The following is a 24,188-nucleotide window of genomic DNA, read 5'->3' as shown; positions in this document are numbered from 1 at the left end:
TGTAACAGCTGATGTTTGCCTCCATTCGGTACCTGAAGAATAAGGCTCTGTGACATTGCTCATTCGTGTGCAGTAACCAGCAATGCAACGTGGGTTAAAAGCAACAGAGAGATGAAGCTTAATTGCAGGTCAGAGCACAAATAGTAAAATGGGAAGTGAGCTGCAGTGGCACACAGGGGAAAAGCTAACATACCAGTCACACAAACTGGAAATAACAGTACCCAGAGGTGTGTTAGCTCACGGAAAACACTTATATATCAGACATGGCCTAGTGTTTTGAAGTCTCTCGTGTGACCTTCTCCCCTTGTATTACAATTTTATGCCTTGCTCTGTTTCAGAAATCTGCATTCTTGGTCTTTTGTACAGTATACTTCACCTTTGAGCGAAATGTTGGGTGGACGAAGTACACTGCTTTCAAATTTCGCTTGTACCTGGTTTAAAGAAGAAAGTGAACCTTGTAAAAAAAAAGTAATGAGCTTATGCTATTAAATTAATCCAAAAACACTGTTTAAAGTGTTCGGAGACACTTTCATGCAGAGGTGCTTGTGGTGTTAACCCTCATCCACAGCATTTAAATCCAGGTCAAGGGGCAGCTGCCCTACGACTAAGCAAGACAAAAGAAGCAAACATTTTCTCTGTTGCTAGATAAATCCTAAGATCCTCCTGCCCTCTGTACAGACAAAGAGGATTTATACATTAGTGACAACTATTAGTGCTGTCCGTAAAACTCCTGCAAAATGATGGAGCATCCCAGTGGACAATACTGTCTTTTGCAAACCCACCCGTTAGAGACAGATGGAATGAGTTCATATAAAATTATATGAGCACAAATATGCCTGCTACTGATTGATATGCAACTGGCAGGGATTGCAGAGACCAGTATATGACACAAGTATGCATGAACTAGAATTACTCTCCTGTTGAGCTAAGGTGCTCAGAGGCTACAATAAGCATTGCAGAAATGCTTAGGAATTGGTTTAAATCATTTGATTCAGAGCAGGAAAGGAAACATGCCATCCTTCCTAATCTTTACTGGTGTTGTTAGACACCTGGGTTTATCTGCCCTTGTGAAATTCTTCCCAGCAACTCTCCTTTAGCAATGGAAGCAAGCTGGACAAAGGGTCTGGCTTATAGGTTTGTATAGGGAAAGGAGTATTGTTAGAAGAGTTTCTCTTCCTACTCATGACACTCACTTGATGTCAACGACGTCATACAGTTTCTTCAGGAAATCGGAGTCCAGATGATTGTAATCGCTAGTGAGCGTGTGGAAGTATACTATGACGTACTCCTTCACTGCAATATGGTCCATGACATGGATGAAGTACAAGAGAGCCTGAGGTGGGAAAATATTTATATTTTCAGAAGAAAAATCTGTCACGGTCCAAATCTGTGTTAACAGAATTCCTCTAACACTAATATTTATTCAGACCAAAAGCCTTAAAACAGGCTATTATAAGATGTCTATTACAAAAACATCATGGAACAGTGAAGTCTTAAACATGAACTCAGAAAGATTACTTGGAGATTCCTACAACCAACCTTTACTTGCTCTATGCCCCTAACCTCCACAACCTTTGGATGAATGTCGGGATCCCTGGCATCTTGCATGTACTAGAAACAAGTCTGCTCACTGCACCTTACTTCTTTGGAGACTCCAGCTATAGAAGCATCTTCGCATTTTTTAGGAAGGAAAGAGAGCCCTATACTGCACTGCTTGAGAACATCCATGCAGGGTCAATGGTCCATCTAGCTCAGTTTCCTATCTTCCGACTGGGGATGTAAAATCCAGGTCAATCAGTTAACCTGTTAAATATTAGGCAAATGTAACATTTAACTGGTTAACCAACTAAGCAGGATCTCACTGCTCCAGTTCCCCCACTGCCAGCTGGGCTCCTAGCTGCATACTGGGTAACCGGTTACCCGTTCACATCCCTATTTCTGACAGTGGCCAGTGCCAGGTGCCAATGCTTTCTAGAAGAGAATCTTGTCACCTCCCTAGAAAGGTTTTGACACATCTTCACATAACAGTTTATAGAAGATATATTCGAATGCTGAAGTATGCAAGGCATTTGTACATAATTAGCTGTATAGAAAGATTTCTGCATAATTTGCTGTATAGAAAGATTTTACCTCCCTTTGGAGACATATTGCTAAAGTTAGTGAAGCCCGATGGTATAGGATGAGGTAGTTGTACTTAAGGGAGACTGTCTTTCAACCGTTGCTAAAAAAATCACTGGCATAGTTCTATAGTTTTATATGAAGATTTTACCTTTTCCATATCTATCAGCGTTACAGGAATATTCCTTCCAACTACCACCATCACTGTGCGACCACAGTTATCCACACCTACAAAATAAAATGAGCATCACAAGGCTTTTATCTTTGAATCACATGTATAAAGGAGTCTTGAGCTTTTGAAACTCTCCCTTTAAAAAAAGGGGAGACTAACCACAAGCATTCAAGAATGTAAGTTACCAACATTGTAAACAGGAGATGAGTGCAGAGACTATTGCTCCCTTTATGTAGTACTCATTTTGATCTAAACGGAAGGATGCCTTGCCTCATTTCTACTGCTCTGATCCTCAAGGTCATCCAGTTCTTCCTGTAGAATACTTCAACTCTAGTCTGCACTGATGACGCCTTCCAACACGGTCATCAGCAAATTTCATTAGCACATTCCTACCTTTTGTGCCAAGGTCACTAATGAAAATGTTAACAAAGATTGATCCCAAAACAAACCTTGAGGATTTTCACTGGTAACTTTCCCTGCTCCCCCTTCCTCCAAGTAGTTCTCATTTCAGCATAACCTATTGCCTTCTTTTCTTCACTTTAACTAATTCCCTGCCCATCTTGTATTTTTTATATTTGTGACACTGTATGGAATTTGGGGAACACGTTAGGACATTAATGAATATCAGTATGATAGAATGGCAATGAGTCAATGTAAGATATCTGCAAAATTGTTATAATCTGCCATGTCAGATATCTGCAAAATTGTTATAATCTGCCAAATATGATAATCGCATTTATATGTTTGTATACCCTTTGTATTTGGGTTACGGTATATGTATGTCCTACAAAAATTGTGCTAAGCTTCTGAGTAAATCCCAGTTTTGGGATGCACTGCCTAGTCTGCTTGATCAAGACATCAAGCTTTTCAGCTGACCCACTGGGACAAGATTGGGCAATAATTTTTGATGGGGGAGGATACCCCAAGAATCTGGTAGGTGGTCAAGGGCCGTACTCTTCCATATATTAATGGAGGAAGTGCAAGGTCTGAGATGAAGGATGGGTGCAGAAGGGAGCTTGGGGTAAGAGACTGGGTGCAGGATCAGGTATGGGATCTGGGAGGGATTTTGGGTGAAGGAGGGGGTTGTGACCTGGGACAGACTGGGGTGCAGGATGGGGTATGGGATCTGGGAGGGATTTTGAGTGAAGGAGGGGGTTGTGACCTGGGACAGACTGGGGTGCACGGTCCAGGAGGGGATATGCGCACAGGAGGAGGTTAGAGATCTGGGGTTTGACCAGTGGTAGGGATTGGGGTGCAAGTTCTGGTAGGGGGTTGTGACCTGGAGGAAGGGTGTAGGAGGGGGTAGGAGTGCTGGGGGGAAGCAGAGGCTGGGGTGCCAGATGCAGGCTCTGACTGGGAGGTGCTTACCTGGGCCAAGAATATGCCTTATGACTCAGCAAGGCATGTATGGGCTTGCTTCTGGACAGAACTCTAAGGTTGCCAGGCCATGTGCTGGGCAGCTTGTGTTTGGGACACAGGAAGTAGAAGCCACATGGCAAAAGGAATATAAAAGGCAGCTGCATCTTCTCCAACTTGTCTTCATTCCTGCTTTCTACCTCTGGGGTAATCTTTCTACAAACAAAGCTCTGAACAAAGGACTGAATGACACTTCCAAGCTGTGTTTCAGAGGGACTTTCAAGCCAGCAAACTCACCAGTACAGCTAGAAACCTGAAGGACTTTGAAGTCTTTGTAGGTATGTGACTGCTTTGCCATTTAACATCTCTCTTCTTGTTCTCTTTTTTCTTTTACTAGCGGGCTGTGCCCCATGCTCACTATGCTTGCCAATCTCCCCCGACTCTCCCTTGGGCAGCTTTTGTGGCCAGAGAGTGTAATGACATCATTCTGTGACCCATCAGGAAAAACATTTTTTATATAGAGACTATAACCTTTAGTTTTAGACACTACAGGATTGACTGGCAGCCATGGTATTTTGGGTAAGATCTAAACCTATCCTGACCTGGAAATGTGGCTGATCCTTTGGGGTCAGAAGGACATTTTGTACACGTAAGCAGAGTTTTTTAAAATAACTTCTCATTATACTGTACCTAGGTGCTGACTGGGAGCTAGAGAATTGGCATGCAATAAACATGGTTGTGTGATTTAGTTTTTGGCTTCTTGATAACTAGTGGGGGGGAGGGTGGTAGTGGTGGTGGAAATGAGAAGTATAGTTTGTGACTAATTGGGGAATTTAACTTCAGGTGTTACCCACCAGTTTTAGGAGTGCCTCCTCTGCCTTTTGCAGCCTGCCCTCATCATGACATTTCCAGCGAGGGCTGCTAAAGTGCCCCCAGGTCACAATATTAACCCCTCATATTTTCCCTCTCTACTAATAAATACTCCAATGACATACCAGATGTCAGCCCTTGAGCTTGGCTTTAGAGATCTTTGTATTTAGGATCCCACTTGAAATTGTAGAATGAGATTTTCTACAATGGATGTCAAATTACTTATGGTTAAAGCCCTGTGAGGATACAAAATTTGTATCAGCACCTGATCCATAGAAAGTCACAAATTTGAAGGGCTCTACTTATGGTCCCAATTCATCACATCTCATTCTAGCTTCCACATGCCAGAAGTCTTGTTTGGCTGTGGCCTTCCTGGCACTCAGGTAGGACAGGCTTTTAAATCTGTCAGAGTAAAACACTTGCCCAGGTTTCATCCTAGGAGCCTTCCTTCAAACAAAGGCGGAAATGGCCTTTCCATTTCCTACTGGTGAGTCCATGAGAAACAGCCTTCAGAATCTTGCACTCACCTGTCTGGTACAAGGCTTTGAGAGAAGCAATGTCAGATAGGTCTTCAGCTCTTGCCTGGCACAGCCAGCGATTGTAACTAGAAAAGTCAAAACATATGCATGGAGTCAAAGCTTTGTCTCTCGTGTGTGTTAGAAAGCATGAAAATGAACCTGGAAAATAGGAGGAACTGGAACTGTTACACACAGTGCTATAGAGCAATCAATGTTCCACTCTTTTGAGTAAGGAAGCTGCCTCTGAAATGCTACAATGGAAAGTGTTTGAAAAAAGTCATTGACTTTATCTAGTTATACTGTTGGTTACTTTGTTTGGACAATAAATATTCACTTAACTGGCTCTCATTTCTAGCCCTCATACATACTACAATGGCACTGCATTTCGGTTGCAAGCATTTAAGGGGAATATGCACATCCAAACAACACTATTTGGGTTAAATATGTAACAGTGAAAATCCAGAAGTTGGGCCTAGTATGCATTTAAGGTCAAATGTATATAAACAAGTCAGTGCTTCCGCAAACAATGAAAGCCATGTCCTATGCCCAACATATGAGAATCATAACAGAGGACTGGTTCCCTAGAAGGAAGTTAAGCTTATGTCTGATGTGTAAAGAGCAGGTAAAAACACCCCCACAACTGAGCTGAGAAAATAATCAGCATCTCAAAAAATCTCTCTTCTCCCCACCTTCAAGTACATAGGACTTATGACTCAGCAAGGCATGTATGGGCTTGCTTCTGGACAGAACTCTAAGGTTGCCAGGCCATGTGCTGGGCAGCTTGTGTTTGGGTCACAGGAATTAGAAGCCACATGGCAAAAGGAATACAAAAGGCAGCTGCATCTTCTCCAACTTGTCTTCATTCCTGCTTTCTACCTCTGGGGTAACCTTTCTACAAACAAAGCTCTGAACAAAGGACTGAATGACACTTCCAAGCTGTGTTTCAGAGGGACTTTCAAGCCAGCAAACTCACCAGTACAGCTAGAAACCTGAAGGACTTTGAAGTCTTTCTAGGTATGTGACTGCTTTGCCATTTAACATCTCTCTTCTTGTTCTCTTTTTTCTTTTACTAGCGGGCTGTGCCCCGTGCTCACTATGCTTGCCAATCTCCCCCGACCCTCCCTTGGGCAGCTTTTGTGGCCAGAGAGTGTAATGACATCATTCTGTGGCTCATCAGGAAAAACATTTTTTATATAGAGAGACTATAACCTTTAATTTTAGACACTACAGGATTGACTGGCAGCCATGGTATTTTGGGTAAGATTTACACTCAAATTTGAATAAAGGCGCTAATTATCTTACCCATTACAAAGACAGCTTCCCCAATTATCACCTCTAATATCATTAGCTCACAGACATTTACCTCCCCTCCTTTCCCCTCCTCCATCCCCCTTCTGTTCTGAAATTTGATTTGTCCTTTTCATATGTAGTCAACCTGTGGAACTCCTTGCCAGAGGAGGCTGTGAAGGCTAGGACTATAATAGAGTTTAAAGGGAAGCTAGATAATTTCATGGAGGTTAGGTTCATAAAAGGCTATTAGCCAGGGGATATAATGGTGTCCTTGGCCTCTGTTTGTCAGAGGCTGGAGAGGGATGGCAGGAGACAAATGGCTTGATCATTGTCTTCGGTCCACCCTCTCTGGGGCACCTGGTGCTGGCCACTGTCTGCAGACAGGATACTGGGCTAGATGGACCTTTGGTCTGACCCAGTATGGACGTTCTTATGTTCTTATGTGTTCATTTTTTTAAATTGTATCCTTTGGTATATATGGTTGTGACTATTTTCTTCCACTATTTGATCTGAGGAAGTGGGTCTGGCCCACGAAAGCTCATCACCTAATAAACCATCTTGTTAGTCTTTAAAGTGCTACACAGTCCTGTTTTTTGTTACAGAAAGCTACGATGGGACTGTGCCATCTAGTGGTCAACAGGCAGTACACTTTCGCCAATGTGTCTAGGTCAGAGGTCCCAAAAGCACGGGGTGTCCCCTCTGTAACCTGACAGAGGCTCCTCATGCACCACCTATGTGTCCTCCCACAAGCTGCAGCCCCAGCTCTGTGGGGGGAAGAGGAGGATGGAAGAAGCATGGGGAGTAACCCTAAAAAATTTGGGACCCTGGTCTAGGTTCTGCAAGTATGAAACTAATAGGACAACATGGTCTCACTTTCTCTGATGCTGTTTCTGCAGTGCCGCCTCTGACAACTGCCCCTGAAGGATGAGGCGCCTCTGCTTGTCCACATCTCCTTCCATGCGGGCAAACGCGTGGGAACCAATGAACGAAAGGTCTGCTTCTAGCCCCTCCTCGTCTGAGTAATCTGCAATTGAAACATGGGTGAAGAAGCAGTAAGGAAACTAGAGCTCAAAATACAGACCAGAGAATCAAAATGATGAACATGGGACTGTTGCACCATAACAATGCATCAATAAGACACGACCAAGTCATAAGGGGAATGCAGCCATGACACAAAAGACACACTATGATGCATGAATTTCCTGTGGTTCCATCTGATAAGGTGCTGATCTCTACTGAACTTTGGAGTTAAGAACAAGGAACCTAATCTTCGCTCTGTTAGTGACGTAGTAAATCAATCCAACTTGTCCCCCAGCAGAGCAGAGAGGGACAAACTAGGGCCTGAAGCCCACATCTGGTCCATCAGCTGTTTTATTCCAGCCTTTTCATCTTGCCCTGCTCCACATACAACTGGAAGCAGCAGCATGTCTCCCCTCTAGCTTCTGCGTGTAGAGGCTGCTAGGAAGTTCCGAACTGCCCCTGCAGTGCCAACTGTATGGGAACTGCCCTCAATGCGAGCTGCAGGAGCAGCACCTATGGGTGGGGGCAGCCACAGAGCCACCTGGCTGTGCTCCACGTGGGAGCTGGCTGGAAGGGGGACATGCCGTTGCTTCTGGGAGCTGCTTGAGATAAACATAGCTCAGAGATTGCACCCCTGAACACCCCTCGCCCTTTCCCAGGCCTGATCCTCCTCCTATCCTTCCAACCCCTCACTCCCAGCACCTCAAACCCCTCCCCTGCTCAACCGTAGAACCTACACCACCAGCCAAAGCCCTCATCCCCTGCTGCACACCAACCCCTTTTGTGAGTATTCATGACCCTCCATACAATTTCCATATCCTGATGTGGCCCTCAGGCCAAAAAGTTTGCTCACCCCTACATTAGAGTGTGATAACAATGAATTATTTATAGGTGCTCCAATAAGTTTAATACTTATAAAGTGCCTTGAAAATATGTTTGCTTTGTAAATGCTGAAAGTATATTCTCCAGCTCTTAATCTAGAGGTGAGACTAGATAATGGTCCCTTCTGGATTTAGCATCTATAAATCAATGAACTCAGTTCCATAACTGCAGACAGGCATTTTGTCTAATGCATCCATGGAATAGACGGATTGGTTTTGACTATTCTAGGGGACAAAAAAGAAAACAGATTTGGAATTCACCATGAGGTGCAGCTCCACCAAGAAGAAGCCTGGAAGTTATATTGCAGACAGGGGTTGGATGTTGCCACCATCACATCAACTAACTCTGACCAGAGCAGACTTTCATGAGACGGTGGAAAAAATGCTTGAACTTATGTGATTTCAAAAGAGACACGATTGAAGTTTCCAGCTCTTCTTCAACCCCCACCCTAACCATTTTAATTACTAAGGGTGATTGGGTATTAGGATTTTGGGGGGAAGTTTTTGTAACCAGTGCCTGTAGAGGTAAGTTTTTGAAGCTTTCTTGAGGGCTCATTTTGGCGTGCCAGAGTGGGGATTAGCCTTGACAGCTATCATGACCCTGGAGTGATTGGACTGACTAAAAACCATCATCTGCAGCAGGAATGGAAGCCGACTATCTCATTACTCACCGTTCACTCATTCCATTAGCTTGTCTTGTAGCTAACTCAGGTTCTATTTGCAACCCTGACTTTTCTTTACCACTGTCCAATGTTACAAGCCTTCCACCCATTATCATGTCCTCCACCCTTCCTCTTCTTCCACCTCTGACATCCAGGCATTTCTCCTTTTCAATCCTTATAGAGAACTTCCTTCACTGAGCCTCTGTCAATTTTGTTTGACAATGTTGATTTCCTCACTATCTCATTGTCTTCTACCTGCACTGGTTTTCTGTGTGCAGTAACAAAGAATTATACAGCAAACACCTTGGGGCAGGGTTCATGTCTTGTGTACATTTCAGCTAGACAGGAGCTTCAAGGACTGCATTTCTTTTCACGTGAGGTTCCTCAGGAGCCTTCTTGCTACAAAAAACAGTGGGAAACTGTCCTTCCACCACATCCTCCAATTACCTCCCACAATCAAACAGAGAAAGTAGAAGTTACTGCTGTATAAACCAACTTGCTCTCTAATCAGAACACAAATAAAATCCTCATTCTGAGGATTCTCTCTGCAGGGGGATTCTTTCTGTTGGATACAATCCACATAAAATATGGAATTCATAGTTCTCTGTGCATGCTCTTTGGTTTTCCTTGGCTTTCATGCCAAGACACTTATTTCAGGGTTGAACTGAAACTCACCATCTGGAGCACCAGGTTTTTCACTGATCCTGATTTGCCGCTCTGGTACTACTGGCTCCCCTTCTGAATTGCCAATATCTGCAGGAAGGCAAGGTAAGCAATGGCATTCTTCTTCCAATGACCTTGGAAAATACAGAGGCAGCAGCTTCTGGTAAGTGGCCTACAAATGACAGAAAGTTTGAGAAGGCCTTGCAAGGCGTCCCCATTCTTCAGAGACAGCTAGAAACTATGTTTCCATACAGCCACGGAAGAATCTCTAAGTCTGTAAAGGGGACCGAACGGGTCAGGGGAAATGATAATGATCATTCTTCTGGGCATTTTTCAGTCAGTCTTCCTTCCTTCTATAGACCTTTTGTCAAACACAAGAGGATAAAATGAGCCAGCATCTGTTTTAAAGAGTTTTTTAAGTCACAGAAATGTTAAGTTACATCAATTCTATTCTCTTTCCCCACTAAGCCAAAACTTCATATTTAGCTATAGATTTTTTCCCTTGATTATTGTCTTGCTTTATAGACATAGCTAACAAGAGAAACAGAAATATTATGGAGCCTAAGGAGATAAAATGAAATTATACCTCAGGCAAATCCAATCAAATTAATGTCAACTGGCTTAGAAGGTAGGAACTCTGAAATCCTAAGCACTGAGACTTACTTGCAGGGGCAATTAAATATTGCCCAATCCTGTGTGATATTGGCTACTGACCATGAGAGGGATACCTTTAATTTACATCAACTATGCTAAACTGCAGCCATGCCGTTTCTTAAAATAAAAAAGCAGTCTGCATGGATGGCTAATCCTAACAAAGGTAGTTTGGATCAAGTTGGAGCACTGAACATCATGTCATTTCTGTAGACTGAACATCTTTTAAAAAAGAGGGTGCTTGCAGCCTATATTTTGGCCACACTATTGCCAAGCAAGGGCAGAGAATGACCTCTGATAAAGAAATATGAGGAAAGGGACACAGTTTTTTCCCTACTGATTAGCAGATGAACTTGGAGAAAGCCTTCCCATTTAAAAGCTCAGATTGTTCTTAAGATAGTATAAGATATAGTCCAGGTGCCAGTTCCAAAAACACTGACTGAATTCACTGGGTTATACATGTATTTGTAGGAGGTGCTCTAGACAGATACAGGAAAAAGACAAGGAAGAATGTCAACACTTAAATTGCCAAAGGCTTTTTGTATGGGAAACAGAACAATGGTTAGCTAATTCCCCCAAGCAATCTCTGAAACAGCTTGTTGTTAGGTATTTGAGGGAGGATCCACAGGGATGCTAATCTGGTGAGCAGGGAGGATTTTGAGCAGGAGGGAAGAAAGGTGGCAATTTTGAACTGCTCTGCTTTCTTATAGCCAAAACACATCCTGCACAAGCATCTTACTCAAATCCCTCATGCTGGTGCTCAAGTAGTGGGTCAGGAACTTGTGAGTGACAAGTGGGATGGCTTGGAAAGCATCTGCAATAACCAGTGAGAATGTGAGCAGCAAGGAATTGGGAGAGATACTTTTGGTGACATCTCGGAGGAAGCCAAAAGGGATGCAGAGGAACTAACAATCATAATAGAGGTAAATACAACTTGATAGTTGGGAAATTGGTCTTCAAGTTCACAGTACAATGTAAAGAACACAAGTCATCACTACCCCAATGCCCTAGAACAAGGAGGGGAGGGCTTTTTTTAGGTCAGGGGCCACTGACCCACAGAAAAATCAGTTGGGAGCTGCACACAAATGAGAAGCAAAGTGAAAACTCCCTGACTGAGAAGGGAAAAGACACTCTTCACATTCCTCTCATGCACCAGAACCTAGGGGGCCCGTGCTAGTAGATTTTGTGTGCTCCACAGGTTTTGGAACAAATAGAAAAACTTAATATTAACAAATCTCCTGGACCGGATGGCATTCATCCAAGGGTTCTAAAAGAACTCAAATGGGAAATTGCTGAGCTATTATCTGTGGTTTGTAACCTATCCTTTAAATCAGCTTCCGTACCTAATGACTGGAAGGTAGCCAACGTGACACCAATATTTAAAAAGGGCTCTAGAGGCGATCCTGGCAATTACAGACCGGTAAGTCTAACTTCAGTACCGGGCAAATTAGTTGAAACAATAGTAAAGAATAAAATTGTGAAGCATGTAGAAGAACATAATTTGTTGGACAAAAGTCAACATGGTTTCTGTAAAGGGAAATCCTGTCTTACTAATCTATTAGAGTTCTTTGAAGGGGTTAACAAACATGTGGATAAAGGGGATCCAGTAGATATAGTATACTTGGATTTTCAGAAAGCCTTTGACAAGGTCCCTCACCAAAGGCTCTTGTGTAAATTACATGGCCATGGGATAAGAGGGAAGGTCCTTTCTTGCATTAAGAACTGGTTAAAAGACAGGAAACAAAGGGTAGGAATAAATGATAAATTTTCAGATTGGAGAGGGGTAACTAGTGGTGTACCCTAAGGGTCAGTCCTGGGACCAATCCTTTTCAACTTATTCATAAATGATCTGGAGAAAGGGGTAAGCAGTGAGGTAGTAAAGTTTGCAGATGATACCAAACTGTTTAGGATAGTCAAGACAGAAGCAGACTGTGAGGGACTCCAAGAAGATCTCACCAAACTGAGTGATTGGGCAACAAAATAGCAAATGAAATTTAATGTGGATAAGTGTAAAGTAATGCACATTGGGAAAAAATAACCCCAACTATACGTACAGTATGATGGGGGGCTAATTTGGCTATGACAAATCAGGAAAGAGATCTTGGAGTTATCGTGGACAGTTCTCTGATAACTTCCACGCAGTGTGCAGCGGCGGTCAAAAAGGCAAATAGGATGCTAGGAATTATTAGGAAAGGGATAGAAAATAAGACCCAGAATATCTTACTGCCCCTGTATAAAACTATGGTACGCCCACATCTTGAATACTGTGTACAGATGTGATCTTCTCACCTCAAAAAAGATATTTTGGCCTTGGAAAAGGTTCAGAAAAGGGAAACTAAAATGATTAGGGGTTTGGAACGGGTCCCATATGAGGAGAGGTTAAAGCGACTGGGACTTGTCAGTTTAGAAAAGAGGAGACTGAGGGGGAATATGATAGAGGTCTATAAAATCATGAGTGGTGTGGAAAGGGCCGATAAAGAAAAGTTATTTATTAGTTCCCTAAATAGAAGAACTAGAGGACACCAAATGAAATTAATGGGTAGCAGGTTTTAAACTAATAAAAGAAAGTTCTTCTTCACACAGCGTGTAGTCAACCTGTGGAACTCCTTGCCAGAGGAGGCTGTGAAGGCTAGGACTATAATAGAGTTTAAAGAGAAGCTAGATAATTTCATGGAGGTTAGGTCCATAAAAGGCTATTAGCCAGGGGATAAAATGGTGTCCTTGGCCTCTGACAAACAGAGGCTGGAGAGAGATGGCAGGAGACAAATTGCTTGATCATTGTCTTCAGTCCACCCTCTCTGGGGCACCTGGTGCTGGCCACTGTCGGCAGACAGGATACTGGGCTAGAAGGACCTTTGGTCTGACCCAGTACGGCCGTTCTTATGTTCTCCAGCTCTGTAGGTGGGTGGCAGGGAGGCTAGAGCGCCAGAGCGGGCTCCCCAATACAGGGGGATACCTGAGTCTTAGGGGCCAGATCCAAGCAAGCTGGGGGCTGCATCTAGTCCCTGGGCCTGAGGTTCCCCCACCCCTGCCTTAGAATATGCTTAAGAACTTTGGCAGGACGACTACTAATCAGAAATACCTGTTCAAGCTCAGAGACTGCGAATACCACCTTCTCCAGGGTTTCTCCATGAATTTCCAGGAACCTTCTGACTGTGCCTGCCAGCAAGAGAATTAAATACATTGAGCAAACAGGGTGACAGAGCTACAACCTCAGCTACAGTCAGGGACACTTGCTAGCTATAGGCAAATACAAAAGATGCTGCCCCTGCTCCTGCAAGAGGGGAAAGGTCCCCATCCCACAGGCAGCACCCTAATGAGTAGCGAAGAGCCCCACACACTGTGGAGTGGGAACACAAGAAAGACAGTTTGCTAGACATCAAGAATACCCATAATTACAGAATCACAGAAATGTAGAGCAGGGAGAAACCTTGAGAAGTCATCAAGCCCAGCTCTCCATACTAAGCAGGATCAAGCAAACCTCGACCAAACCTGACTTTTATCCAAACTGGTTCTTAAACATCTGAAGAGATGGGCATTCCCACCACCTCCCTTGGAAGCCTATTCTAGAACTGAACTACTCTTATACTTAGATTTTCCCAATATCTCACCTAAACCTCCCATGCTGCAGACTGAGGATTCCTTTTTGTCCTATCTGCAGTGGATCACAGTCTTTTTATAACAGCCTGAACATGTCTGAAGCCTCCTATCAGGTTTCCCCCTTGTCTTTTCTTCTCAAAATTAAATACGCCCAGTTTTTAAACCTTTCCTCATAGGTCAGGGTTCCTAGTCTTTTTATCAATTGTGTTGTTCTCTCCTGGACTGTCTCTAATTTGTCCACATATTCCCTGAAGCACGGTGTCCAGAGCTGCATTTAGTACTCCAGCTGAGGCTCACCAAAGTTGAATAGCAGGGGCCAGTAACCTTCTGCATCTTATATACAAAACTGCTGTTACTACACACCAAAATGGTATTAGCCTACACCAGTGACAGTCATTTTATTCCTCATGGGATTTCTCAAAGGCTATCTTTCTCTCAGCCCACTTATTCTTGCAGTGAGTACAATAGCTCAGACAAGAATGTCCTGCTTCTCACCTCCATTTTCCAAACATCCAGTGAAAGCTTTCTACTTCAACCCTCTGACTGTGTCCCACTCATATTTAAATCCCTTTAAATACAGTGTTAGTTTACTAATTTCATGCCTCTGGAATTCACTTGTAAGGTTCTGCAACATTTTGCTCCTGCTGAAAATTCTGCTCCCAGTTCTCTCTATTTCTTCTCCCATATTCTTTGTTCTGGTCAAGCATTGCTCCTTGTTCCATTCATCTTTAGACCTTCCCTGCTGCCACTCTTGTAGAGAACAGTCCTCTCTCTAAATGCTGACTAGCCATACTCTCCATCCAAATCCTTCTCTACCCGTCAATATTAATCAAGGTGCAAAAAAGCCAACATCGTATCATTTTGAAAACAGACCCTCACCTGATGAGTGAATGGTTTTCTCTCAGTTATTTACAAAGCAAGTCTCTTGAGGCCTGGAGCTGGTTACTACCTATCTATTGAATATTGCACAATCGGGCACTCAACACAGCACAAAAGATCTTCTCTCCATGCAAGTTTTCTTTTATAATGAACTGAAAATGGGCATTAGAAACAAAAACATTGACTCAAAGTAGAACAACAATCCCAAGGTGTCAGAAAATGAATGTGTGGCCCTGTGAACTGTAGAGGAGCATGGCAAATTTCCTGAGAGGAGTGGCAGAAATATGAAATGTGTTCTCAAAACTCTACAAAACCATCTCAATCCATTCCCTTAAAAGCCAAGCTCAATTCTCTGAACTAGTCCTAGAAAAGTTTTACTAACCTATGTTGAGTGAAAGGCCCACAACAAGCCACCAGGCATTGCAAGTTTCCAGGAAAGCCAAGTGGCTCAAGCAACCCCAAGCTGCGCACAAGCTAACCTTCAATAGTAAAGGCTGCTCCAAAGCCAGTTCATTAGCATAAAGCCTCAAACAAACCAAGACACCATCACAAAAGACAATGAATTTGGAAATAAGGAACCCCAATAATTTTCTGATGCACTGGAGAAGAGAGGCGTACGGTGACATTTGTCACTCACTCTGCGGGGCCTTTTATTGTAGCATCCAACTTTGCACCCCTGCTGGCTTGTTGCAGATGTAAAGTGCTGCCGGTCCCTTGGAGAAAACTTCAAAAAGCATTTTAAATTAAAAGCAATTCTTTTGTTATTTGCAGATTTTATACTATTTCCTCTCTCCTGCTTTCTCAGACTATCCAAAGCCTTAGCATAATGTGAGGATGTGGTCAAGTTCCCATCAACATTAACAGTCAGAGGAAGACTGCTTTCTAACCAGGTCCTCGGACTGGGATGTCCTTGTGGTATAGCTAGGACTGTGGTTTTGTCAGCTCTAACAACACACTCATTTGGAGAGGAAAGTACTTGAAAATAGGAGTCCAAACAAAAGGTCAACACTTCACAGAACATTATTGGATCGTACGGATGTGTGGAGACTGCAGCTAAGGCTTTGTCTAAACTGGAAAATGTAAAGCGCAGTTGCGATAGCATGGCCAAGGCAAGAGCACTCTCCTGGCGCTCTAGGTAAACCACCTCCGCAAGGGCAGTAGCTAACTACACTTGGAACACAGCTCCCAGTGCAGTGGTCTGGTTCACACCGGCGCTTTACAGTACGGTGACTTGCTGCGCTTGATGGGCAGGGTGTTCTCACTCCTGAGCTAGCAAGTTACAGCGCAGTAAGTGCCAGTGTAGACTCAGTCTAAGAGAAGCAAGGAAGTTTAGAGAACAAAATCCAAATAAATTAAATGTATGAAGGACTTTTCAAGCAAGAGCAGCAATTTGGAGAAAAAGAGGATGCATTCCCAAACATTTTGGTGCAGTGAAATTCTCATGTAAGTGGATGAAACTACAGCAAAACCTCACAGGGGTCAGTGCTGCTGTGGTTGAACAGAACTGTCAGTCATAATGCCACTTTCCTTGCAGACGTCTCTCCCAGGTCCTCCTTTCACCCCAAAGCTCTTCTACATTCACTTGCCATCATATAACTAAAAACCAGATGATTTTCCAACACTGGGCCAGTTTCACCTCTAATAGAAAAATGCAACCTCCTGGCATACCGTGCTGACAGAAAGGCCTAGGCATTTGCTGGCTTTGACTCAAAGGAAGGCCCAACCACTGCCCCAACATCCTGCTGCCTAACATCCCCATTCCAAAATGCTCCAACACCCTGCTGTGATTTCAACCTTATGTATACCCCCACTGGTCTCCAGCTGGTGTGGTGCTGGGACACAATGATCTTTCAGGACCTACTTACGCAGTGCTATGTGGGTTGCATCTTCCAAAGGATAGCCTCTTTTCACAGAATTTATGACACAGAATCCCACTGAGGACATTGCCTGTTCCCTGAAATCAAGAGGAGAAAAGAAACAAGGAATGAAAACAAGAACATCAGCTGGGAGGGAGCAAATGGCAGGAGGTGTGGGGGAGGCAAGAAGCAGCTCAGTGGGCAGGATAAGGCACTAGCACATCCCTCTGCTCTACTTGCCAAATCTCTTCTGGTTAGCAGCAAAGTGATTTCCAGCTTACAAGGCACAGGAGGCTCATTAGGCTGAAACACTACTTGCCCTCACTTTCTTCCCTGATTTGCTCCTGAAGGTTCCTTCCCACTTGGATCACTTCCTCACATCTCAAACCAAACTCCCCATATCCCCCTCCCCGCCCTGGCAAACTGCTATCTGTAGGTGGGCTCTGCCAGAAACAGAAGGGGAGAAGCTGAGAATGGGTTCTTAGGAGTGCAGGCAACAGGGAGAAGCACTAGCTTTCCTCTGCCTTATCCACTTGGCTAGCCTCCTGTTTGCCAAAATAGATTTCTGCCACTGCAAAGCAGGGGACCAACAGAGAGCTGGTGAAATAGATGGAAGGAAACTATGATAGTATTCCGTCTTTCCTGCGGGGATGGTTAGGTCTGTATGGCTATGTCTAGACTACAGAGTTTTCTGGTATCCCGGAAAAACTCTGCTGTGTCCAGGGAACACATCCGCTTTTTCAGATAAAGTGGGTGTGTTCTTTCGGCATCCCTGTATTACTCTCAGTGAAAGGAATAAAGGATGTTCCGAAAGAGGAGTTTTTTCCAAAATTTGGCCCAGTGGAGATGGGCCAAATTTTGGAAAAGCCTTCCCTCCTCCCCCGCCCACCCAAAAAAAGTGGGAAAACATAAGCAAATTGCAGTTTACAATTTGCGTTATCTTTTTCCAATAAAACTTGGCAGTCTAGACGTAACCTAAGAGGCTTAGAATCCATGACAAATCTTAGGAAGTTTCTTGAGTCCTCCACACTGCCCTCTGGGTGAAATAATAATAATTATTATTTGTGCAAAGATAAGTGCTCCTAGTGATCAGTTCCATTACTGGCCCTTTTCCTGCAGCAACAGCAAGCTTGGAGACCTTTTTAAGTTAAAAGTACAGGTCTACAGCAAATATTTAATATGCTACACCAAGATCAAAGGTGGTAACAGCCAACTTTACAAATTCCAAAGTTACTCACCTTTCAAAGGTTACTGTCACCTAATGAAATTTAGTAAACTAAGTTATATTTTTCCTCCTGCTTTGCTGTTTTGTACCAAAATTCACCCCTTCCTCAATAATAGAAAAATTAAGTCTTTACTGGGCTCTATTTTCAGGGTGTTATAATTCAGAAACCTCTTGTCCCAATCACTTCAAAGTTTACAGGAAAATTCTCCTCAGGCTCAGCCTACTTACCAGTTTTAAGCACACAAGACTATAGATTTGAGGAGACTGAAGAATTCTGGAAAAACTGGGCTTATTATGGAGACTTGGGTGTAAAAACTTAACTATAAAACAGCTATCCTTGCACCATAACAAACATGCCTTCAAATATCCCCAAAAGTTGTTTTCTCCTCTCCCTGAGAAGCCACAAAGCTCCATTCCCAGATGTTACTCTTGTTCATTGTTTATCACAAAGGCGTTGCTAAAATGACAGTTGTCATCATAAGAGAACTTTCAGAGAAGCCAAAAACTATATAACACACTTAAACATATTAAGATCAGAAATAACTGAAGATACAAAAGGTAAAAGCCACAAACCAATAATGTATGGAGTTAGAAACATCCTGATTCACAGAGTGACGATTTCTTAGGATTTTCTGCAAACATATAAGTAATGCCATACAAAGGAAGTGCTTCTTCAATACTGTAGCCACTCAACACTACAGGAGGCTTAGAGGCACAGAGTATCACACATGGGTAATGCCATCATATGCAGCTAACACAGACATACTTGCATCTCAGATTCAGGGGATCCCCACAGGGCCAGAATCAATGTCCCCTTTTAGGGGGTACACACAAAGAATTTGAATCCCGTCCACCTCCTCAGTAGAGCTGTGCAGCACCACTCACCTTCCTTGACCACGGAAGGTTAAGTGGTGGTGGTTGGCTTCGTGGAGAGAGGTGGGGGGCTAGGACCCCGTGTTGGCTACTCCCAGGGTACAGCCACGCGGTGGGTGACTGACCCATATACCAGGCTGGAAGCTGAGTGCTAGCACACGGGGCAGCTGCCTGCCATGTTGCCCCGCCCTGGGAGCTACTGGGCAGCCACCTCATGACCCTGGTCCCATGTTCAGCCCTTCCCCAGGGTTGGAGCTGCAGCCAGGGCTGCGTGGTAGCTGTGCAGTTGCTCCCAGAGCGGGTCGCATGGATTCACGCTGCTGGGAAAGTTCCAGCTGGGAAGGGAAGCGTGTTCTGGGCAGAAGCTCATAGCGGGAAGCAAACTGTGTTGGTGCATTGTTAAGAACCGCTGGGCAGCAAGGATGGCTAGAGGGGCAGGGGAGCAAGGTTCATGTGGGAAGTCGGGACTCGGAGGGGGGTGGTGTTGAAGGATGGCGGCGTGGATGCCTTTGCAGGACTTCAAGTTCCATGGGTTCCAGCCTTTATTGTAAAGGCCGTGCCCAGACTGTGATTTCCGTTCTCTGTACTATTGGGATTCCCCTCCACACACACTCTAGCTGCCCCACTTTTGTGCGTATATCACTGCTGCACAATATTGTAGTATTTTTTAAAGACAAGGGACTAAACTGTGTGTCTTATGTTTTGCTGGTTTCCTAGTGTCCCTGAAGTGAGGTCAGCCATGCTCCCCTTCATAGATAATTCAAACACACTTGCACCCCTTTCTGTCTGGCAGTGTTAGCTGTTTTTGTGACCCAAATAGACCTTCCCGTGTGAAGAATGGAGATTTAATAGCACAGTAATAACTATGGAACAAAAATTAATGAAGGGGTTTTAATTAATTCAAGCATCTTTGTAACTAGTGTTTATTTGAAACATCAATGCAATAAGCACAATTAACACAAAATACAGACTTGTTCACTGAGAGGCTTTGCAACTCAGAACATGGATTTAGTGATCAGACAGCAGCTGTCTGCAGCTCAGAACCCCCAAGGTAAATGGTTGCATAACGTATAGGAATGTTACTTGATCTATTTTAAATAAGAGGACCATGAAAGTTCTTGCCTTACAGGGACCGTTATCTGTTCTTGTTTTTATATATACACAAAAAGATAGAGAAAATATTTTCTCTGAATTCTTTGAATAGCTTTATTGGAGGACATAAAATGAAGTAAATACCATAACGCATCACTCTTTTTAGTTAAATAATTTATGTCAAAACAATTTTTTTTAAATAAAATTTTTAAGAACCAGATCCAAAGTATGAAGAAGTTAATGGAAAAGTCTCATTAACTTCAAGGAGTTTCAGAACAGGCCTTAAATGTCCTCTGTGTTCTTATCTGTATAATTTTTTTAATTTAAAACTGCAAGAGATTGATTAAAACTCCTCTCCAGTATGTACTTAGTTTTACAAAAATTCCTTTGATAACCTTTCCATGCAAATACACAATTCTTTACTTTGAGGAAAAATAAGAACTTTTGTAGTTGAGTTGATCACTTGAAATAAAACAGTCAAGTGCTGCACACTCTGGCATAAAGCAAAGAACATTATTTGTCTTCTTACTCATTTTTTATTAATAAGCATTCTTCAATGCTTGAATGTCTGAGAGTTGATCAAACTGGACAATCAAGGGGAATTTGCATGCGATTCATCAGAGTGCTTTAGCTCTGATTTATGTGTCTTGTGTGCAGAACAAGCATTCCAGGTAACTACATTTTCTAAGTTAGTAATATGCATTATGGTAATAAAAAGAACTGTCTAGAATTATAGTGGATTGACTTCACCTCTAATCCAAAATAAAGTATAATCCTGAGACACAAAGCGAACGGGGAGAAATATTCAATAAGCTACTGTCGAGGTGTGCAACAGAGAGTACACCTACAAAAGCTCAGAAACATTAGTCTGAAAATAGTTCCCAGAAAGGAGAGCCCGATTTAATTGGAGGAGGAATTGCAGCTGGGGGAGGTTTGGGAGAGGACTCTAAACAGAGGAAGCTGGCTACTGAAAATTTTGCAGGATTAATTTTTTTATTTAACTTCATATTAAAAAAAAACAGGCTATGTCTACACTGCCCCCTTTTGCGCAAAAAATATGCAAATGAGGCAAAGCACACCTCATTTGCATAATTAACGAGGCTCTGTTTTGTTGCAAACCCCCGCTCTTACACAAGAGCCGTTTTTCTGCTTTTTTCCAGGAAGAATGGCTCTTGTGCAAGGGGGAGGGGGCGTTTGCACAAAAAGGAGCCGTCTACACAGCTCCTTTTTGCACAAAAGCCTCTTGTGCAAAAACGGAGCCTCATTAACTATGCAAATGAGGTGTGGCTTTGCATCATTTGCATATTTTTTGTGCAAGAGAGGGCAGTGTAGACATAGCCATAAAGTATTGTACTTCATTAACTGTCCTTTGTTTTAGTATTCTTTCTTCCACTACATTTTTAAAAAAAGAAATATTTGTTAACTTGGGTGCCACGATGGCACACCACCGAACAAGCGTACATGATCTCAATACTGATGTACAAGACAAAACTCACTCTGCTCATGGATGGAAAATCTTAAGAGCAGTGGTTCTCAAACTGCGGTCTGGCCGCTTTCCAGGTGGTCCGCAGCTTAAGCTCAATCCCTCCCTTCCATCCTCCCCACAGCAGGGAGCCCATGCTAGTGCTCCAACCTCGTGCCTCCTCCCCTCTACCCACCCGTGAGGTTGGAGCACCAGCACAGGCTTCCCTAGGGAGGGGGCTGAGCCTTCCCACTGGATCCGGCTCACGGGGAAGAAGCAGAGCCAGAAGCTCCTCTTCCCTTGGCTGGGGAAACAACAGTGCACAAACATGCTGCCTGGAGGCTTTTCCCCCCTGCTACCACTGGCCAGAGTTGCAGCCAATGGGAGCAGCAGGAAGCTGAGCCTGGGAGCAGCGTGGGGCGTGAAAGCAAATAAGTGGCCTCCTACCCACTCATGCCCAGACACCCCACCTCCACCCTGTTCTTGCACCCTCTCCCTGGCCAGACACCGTACCCCCCATCCTGCTCCTAAACCCCACCTCCCACCCAGATGTCACACCATCACCCCTTCGTGCACCCCACTTCCCACCCAGATCCTGCATCCCCATCCCTATCCCACGCATTGGCAGCCCTGTCCTGCACACTGAGCCCCTCATTCTGGTTCCCATCCCAGAGCTTGGGGCGGTGGGAGGGGGTCCACAAAATCTACTAACCCCACAAGAGTAAATCTGGCCCATGAGAAGCCCTGAACGTCAGTCCTCCCTGTCTCTTTCCCTTGCCCTGTGGGGCTGGAGTACCAGAGGAGTGAGGTGTCTCAGTTGGGGGTTTTTGGAGCGGTGGTTCTGCTTCTCACTTGTGTGGTCCCCAACTGATTTTTCTGTGGGTCAGTGGCTCCTGATCCAAAAAAGGTTTCCCACCCCTGCCATAAAGAAAGAAAACATTGAAACCTTTGGTGCTGGACATAAATTAATATTTCACTTTATTTAAAAGGAAGTAAGTTAGATAAACTAATATGAAAAAGCTGAAGTACTTAATCTATTTAATAATGTAATATTTCCGTTCTTATTGGTTAAATTAAACCACTCTTTAGCTGCACTAGCAAAATGGCTCAGCCATAATTATGTAATTAATGGTGAGTTTCTATTAGCAACTGGTGGTCCACAGAAAGGTTTGCCTTGAGCCAGGTGGACCACAGGCCAAAAAGTTTGAGAACCACTGTCTTAGAGGGAACACTGGTCAGAATGAATTCTCCCCTCTCCAAATATGCAGCATTACATTCCTAGCCTTCTGCACTATTTGGAAAGTGGAGTGGGAGGAGAAGACTGGTTTCCCAGAGGTAATCTGTAGAATCTTTTGGCCAGGCTGGGGTGTGTATCTTGATGATCTAAAACAACAAAGTCAACCGTACTTGCATATTCTCTCTTCTAAATGGCAACTCTCATGCCCAAGATACATGAGGGAGCAAAGGGGTCCAAGACTCCGCCTTGGTCTGGGTATACACTGATGGGTGTTCGTACCCACCTCGATTCTGCCCACGTTTGGCAGCCCAGGAACAGTGTGTATTATGGTAACAGACCCTGGCCCAAAATTGTCATGTACTTACTTTGCAAGCTGTAGAACATTGCGGTAGCAGCTATACAGGGAGCTCTCAGCTGCTGTGCGATATTTGCTCTTGTATTTGGGTCCTACAGTGTGAATAATGAATCGTGCAGCCAAGTTAAACCCTTTTGTCAGTTTTGCCTCCCCTGTCCGGCATCCTAAAGAAATATACAAAGAATAAGACACTGTAGGAGTAAAGCACCTCACACCAAATCCCACCTCACAGCAACTCACTGCACCTCATTAGTTCCTTTGTTTCCTCCTAGGATACTACATCAGCAACACTGTAAGAATAGTCCCTGCTCCACACAGCAGCACTCAGCCAGCCTTGGGGGACATAGTGAGCTGCATAAGCTTCTAAGAAACAGGCGGAAGCAAAGTGCTCAAAGAGCAGAACAGAAGTACCAAGTCACTGGAAAGGCTATTTACTCCCATTGCAGTGCTCGTATGACGGGCTTCATAAAACCCCAAATCAGTATTTTGGAGAAAGAACTGTAGTAGAAAAGTGATACTTAAACTCAGATCTTCTGAAAGGGTTTGGGATTGGGAGACTCTGCTCTCTGATTGAATTTCTTGGTCTATGAGACTGACACAGTCCTTTCAATTAGCCATCTTGTGGTTGGCAAAGCTATTAGAGATGGACCATACGTAGCGCCACATTTCCTTCACATCACATAGGAGCACAGTTCCTTGCGGTTGTTTGACAAGGTTTTCAACAGCCCAGTTCTGAAGGTCTCCAGGGATGCCTAACATATCACTGACCAGAAAAATTCTGGGTATTCTGTCAATATTTTCGTTCTATTTCATTCCATTCCTCTTGGAAGACTTGTCTCCCACAGACAGCAGTGTATTTACTTGTATACACATAGTCTTCTGGAACCAGTTTCCCCTCATATACTTGCAGCCTTTTAGGGACCATTAATAAGAATCTACTTCATAACCAGTAGTACACTGTATCCTTTGCAGTGAGAAATCTGGGCTCAAATCTAGTCCATCGGCTGGAAACAGGGTGTCTGGCTGGAGGTAAGAGGGGCAGGAGTGGCCTGGGGGTAGGGTGTCTGGCCAGAGAGATGCTGGGTGGGAGGGAGGGAGCCAGGATGGGCTTGGGTCTCACTGGGGTGGCTCGGCGCTGGGCTCAGGACATAGTCACTCGGGATGCAACAGAGGATGGGGCGTCAGTGGTCTTGCCCTGTGCTTCTCCTAAGTCCCAGGTCTTGGACCAGCCACAGCAGCCCCTGGGTCAGAGGACGGGCTGCCTGAAAGGCTGCAGGTAGGGCTGAGCAGGCAGGATCTTGGGAAGTGGAATCTGCCCATGCTGGGCTGCCAGGCAGCTTTGCCAGTCCCTGAACAGTGTCCAGGACAGAGAGCCAGGAACGCAGAATGACATGACCATGTCACTCTT

General features: G+C 44.0%; 1 protein-coding gene across 5 annotated transcripts in view; it reads right to left on the bottom strand.

Moving 5' to 3' along the window:
- The window catches only part of GDAP2 (ganglioside induced differentiation associated protein 2), a 41,359-nt gene that overhangs the window by 5,319 nt on the left and 11,852 nt on the right, over nt 1-24,188 (bottom strand). For all 5 annotated transcript variants that reach the window (XM_075904931.1, XM_075904902.1, XM_075904912.1 and 2 more), the window contains 9 exons: nt 22,791-22,944; nt 16,546-16,634; nt 13,284-13,360; nt 9,563-9,722; nt 7,198-7,348; nt 5,044-5,120; nt 2,270-2,346; nt 1,194-1,333; nt 377-431 (listed from right to left, as the gene is read on the bottom strand). In XM_075904931.1, the coding sequence (XP_075761046.1) occupies nt 377-431; nt 1,194-1,333; nt 2,270-2,346; nt 5,044-5,120; nt 7,198-7,348; nt 9,563-9,722; nt 13,284-13,360; nt 16,546-16,634; nt 22,791-22,944 (980 nt within the window). The remainder of the gene's footprint in view (nt 1-376; nt 432-1,193; nt 1,334-2,269; nt 2,347-5,043; nt 5,121-7,197; nt 7,349-9,562; nt 9,723-13,283; nt 13,361-16,545; nt 16,635-22,790; nt 22,945-24,188) is intronic.

This window comes from Pelodiscus sinensis, chromosome 1 (genome assembly GCF_049634645.1).
Source record: "Pelodiscus sinensis isolate JC-2024 chromosome 1, ASM4963464v1, whole genome shotgun sequence".
Classification (NCBI taxonomy): Eukaryota; Metazoa; Chordata; order Testudines; family Trionychidae; genus Pelodiscus; species Pelodiscus sinensis.
Note: the sequence above shows the minus strand (reverse complement) of the source record. Positions and strands in the feature narration are given on the sequence as shown.